This window comes from Pteropus vampyrus, unplaced genomic scaffold, assembly GCF_000151845.1.
Source record: "Pteropus vampyrus isolate Shadow unplaced genomic scaffold, Pvam_2.0 Scaffold48, whole genome shotgun sequence".
Lineage (NCBI taxonomy): Eukaryota > Metazoa > Chordata > Mammalia > Chiroptera > Pteropodidae > Pteropus > Pteropus vampyrus.
The window spans coordinates 305,144-308,999 of NW_011888829.1; the positions used below are offsets into that span (position 1 = coordinate 305,144).

At 42.3% G+C, this 3,856-nt stretch overlaps 1 protein-coding gene and 1 long non-coding RNA gene across 5 annotated transcripts in view; one reads left to right on the forward strand and one right to left on the reverse strand.

The window, feature by feature from the left end:
- The window catches only part of LOC105291603, an 18,851-nt gene extending 15,508 nt beyond the window's left edge, over positions 1-3,343 (forward strand). For 2 of the 4 annotated variants that reach the window (XR_895831.2, XR_895833.2), the window contains exon 6: positions 2,054-3,343. This is a non-coding gene — a long non-coding RNA (uncharacterized LOC105291603). The other 2 variants (XR_895832.2, XR_002780167.1) reach the window with 2 other exon arrangements.
- WEE2 (WEE1 homolog 2) overlaps positions 1-3,856 on the reverse strand; it is a 25,620-nt gene that overhangs the window by 11,108 nt on the left and 10,656 nt on the right. Inside the window, exon 5 of the mRNA XM_011359474.2 lies at positions 2,072-2,193. Coding sequence (XP_011357776.1) covers positions 2,072-2,193 — 122 coding nt within the window. The remainder of the gene's footprint in view (positions 1-2,071; positions 2,194-3,856) is intronic.

Sequence of the window (3,856 nt, forward strand, 5' to 3'; positions counted from 1 at the left end):
TCTAGTCCAGAATCCTTGCTGATCTTACTTCCTCCTATGCGATCACCTCAGTACTGTTAATGACCTACTGCCTGCTCGGCCAGACCCACTCCCAGTACCATCCTGCTCTTTGCCTGCAGGCTGTCACCCTAAATGGGCGTCTTCTCTCTCTTTCCCTAAACCCTAGTAGTATTCTGCCGGGCCTTCTTCAAGTCCTACCTCCTTTATGAGATTTTCTCAGACTACTCTAATAGCAACTATTATTGAGTTCTTACTCTGTGTCAGGTATTAACACTGCACTAGCATTTGACACAGGTGGTGGCTAATTCTCAAACTACTCCCGTAAGTAAATATTAATCTCACTGAAGAGAGAGACAGTAAGTGACATCCCAGCGGCTGTCTGCGGCAGAGCCGGGTTTGAAAGCCCAGTCTGCCAGCGTGGAGCCTGGCCCGTTCCGCCACACCGAGCTGCACCGCGTTCACATTCACCTTCTCCAAACGCATTTTACCCATCGTTGCACCACCTGGCTTTGCCTAGTGTGTATTTACTGTGCAACAGAGCAAGTGGAATAAAGCTCCTTGAAGGACGTACCTCATCTCACCCTAGAGCTTAATACAGTGTTAAGCTTGCAGAGGTGTGCCGATGTTGAAAAGAATTAGATGATTTGTAATAGTGAACAATCACTCCATCTTATTCTTTTTTGAATATTTGAAACCTTTACATTGCCCCAAATCAGTTTCGTTTTACTTTGTTAATTTTTATTATTTAACCTTATCTTTGTTAGTAACTAAACATCAGAGAAATAACTCCAATATCCCAATATCCTTTACAGAGAGAGGGAAGATAGGAATAGGGAATCTCAGGTTATGATCAGAGAAAATTAAGAGAAGATGATTAAGCAAAGTCTGAGCCTTTCAGTCACGAGTACACGGAAAAGGTCCATTCTTTATCCCAAAGAGACTATTAGAAAAGGGATTTAGAGTGAACTTATTAGAGGAAAAACCCCACAAAGTTCAGAGGTAAGGGTACAAAGAAATCAGGCTATAAGAAAACAATGAGAGAAAGGCCGAATTATTACTTTTCAGGATATGTGCCCCATTTTCTGTGTTTCTAGCATTTCATAATGTTACTTACTTACCTACTTGTATACTTAATTTATACAAGGATGAAGCCTTGTCACTGATCTGTCCTCAAAAGCCAGGCTGGACACACATACTCAATCTGGTGGTTACTAGATTTACTCAGAGACAGACTGTACTATTAGAGAAAATCTAGGTGGGCATATGGGGAACGGGGTGTTAAGGTAAGAAGGATGCCATTAGCCAATATTAAGATGCCAGAATGTGGACCGCTGCTCCTACAATAATGGCAAGCTTCTATTCGGTGTGTTAGCACCTTTCCACTTTGCCATGGAACATTCTGATGAAAAATAGTTCCAAGAATAACAACACATAAGTGTTTTTATATCAACCCCTTAATCACGGATTAGAAATATGTTAAACCAGAGGAGCTTTAAGTAGCCCAGAGGGATAGTTTTATCGGTTACCATGTATGTGTGTCCCTGAACGAAAACAGACCTGAAGTCACCGAGTTTCAGTCCCAGAACCCCACCCCACACCACGACTCTGGTGAGGACACTGAAGTTGAAAGGAAAGAAGCAGTAAGCAGCATGCACGATTCCCAAACTCAGGGAGCCGCTTGAAAGTTATTCAAAAGTGGGCTGTTTAAATTTACCACCCCCCGAAATTGGTAGAGAGCATGGCTTGCATCTTTTAGAATGCCTAGCAGATGGTAAAAGGATGATTTGCTATTCAAACCACTGGGGTAAAAGTTCTCTCTCTCGGGTTAAGTGTGAAGGGAGTGAGAGCTTCTCTGTATCGGCTACACATCAGCTTTGAAAGAAATGCATACTAGCATAAACCTGAAATTCCTATAACTCAGCTCGTTTTCTCCAGCCCTCTGCCTCCAGGGGAACCCACGGTGCAGACTTTTTAGGTGTGGCTCCGCTATCCCCGGCAGGAAGGGGCAACGATTTTTTTCGGAGGACTTAAACGTGCACCTCCCTCTCCACAGGTGTGAGTCCACACTCACCATTGCAGTATTCATTCTGAATGATCATGTGTTCGTCTTCCACCCACGCAGAGTAGTAACGTACCACGTGGGGGTGATGACCCAGCACTGCGTGAGCGTAAACTTCGTGCAAAGCCGAATTCCTAGGAGAGAGAAAAGCATTGAGAAAAACGAATCCAGATAATGCGCACACAAGCGTTGCTAGAAGACAAGCTGCGAAGCATCGTTAACCGCGGCAGGACATTGACTCCCTCCGTGCTCACCGCCTGCTTACTCTTTCACCTCATTCGACTTTCATGACCACTTAGTAAGATACAGTGACAAGGACGGAGGCTTCAGAAAGTTCAGTGACCGGCCCCAAGTTAAGCTGGTGACAGCAGAAGACCTGCGAGCAGAATCCTGGTCACCGTGGTGCCAAAGTCCACGATTTTCTGCATCAAACATGGCGCAGGTAAAGAGGTATTTTAGGTGGTTACTACCTCAACGGCCGCGTGCGTTAGGCCTTAGCTTTACTGTATCATAATCAAAAAACCTTGATGGGCTTAAGAAGGCGGCCACCACAGACTTGATTGTGGGTATTGTGATGGGCCCTCGACCTTCTTTGTGAAGGTGAGATGGTCAGAGTCGATATTCAACTCAGCCGATACGATGTAGGCACAGGGACGGCCTTGGAGAGAGAGATTCATTGGGAATAGATCCAACACAAGCGAAATGTAAGGTAGTTGGTGAATTTCAGCATAAAAATGAAGAATTCCAAAGTCTGTAATTTTAGATTCGGCATAAGTATTATAGCCCCACAGTTCATAAAAAGCATTGGCTAGATCTGAAATTGGTTGTTTTCCTTGGAAAAAAAAATTACTTCTGGGAATGAAATTTAAATTTCGTGTTAATTTTTCCTTGTTGCCTTTGAAACTTGACTATTGGATTCATTATTAATACAAAATAGAAAAACCAGTGAGTTAACAGCTTCCTACTTGGCAATATTTCTGATGAACTAAACAGGCACAAGAAGATCATTCCATAAATCTATTTATTTGGAAAAAAGCAGTAAGACCAGAAGTAAAAGCCACAAAAACCACACACACACACACACACACACACACACACACACACACACACACGTGCGCGCGCACACACACGCACACACACACACAACATGACTCAAAATGATCATGGTATATTTTAGGATATAACTTATCTCTGATTTGGAAAACTCAAAAGTGTTTGAATGTGATACAACATACAATGGAGGGGGTGGGATGATTTTAAAAGCAGTAAATGGTATATTAATGACATCGTTAAAATATTATTTAAAATATTTTAACAAGAAAAAGCTTTCCAAATCCAGGTTTGTACTTCTAGTACATTTCAAAGGTACTCACTCATTTGATAATTCTGCAAACGGTCTCGTGGAACGTTTTATCGCATAAACACATCCATCCAGCCTCTTAATGCACTTGTAGACTGTACCAAATTCTCCGACTCCAATTTTTTCTAACTCCATGAATTCTTTTTCATAGCGGGAAGTCATGTCAGTTTCTCGTAGAACACACCTCTGAAATATTTTAGTAAAAAGTTAGAATAATCCTTCCTAACATATTGTGAGCAATAAAATTGAGGCATAACTAAGTTTTCGAAAAGACTTCTGAGGCATAGCCATTGGATCCTGCCTGTGTCCATATTTATGGCAGCAAGAACCTCCCCGAATGCTGACTCTCTTCTCTGTACTCTTTGAAACCTCCCGTACAACTCCGCACTGACAGTTCCCTTTCCTATGTTACATTTTTTTCTATCTTATTCTCTCTG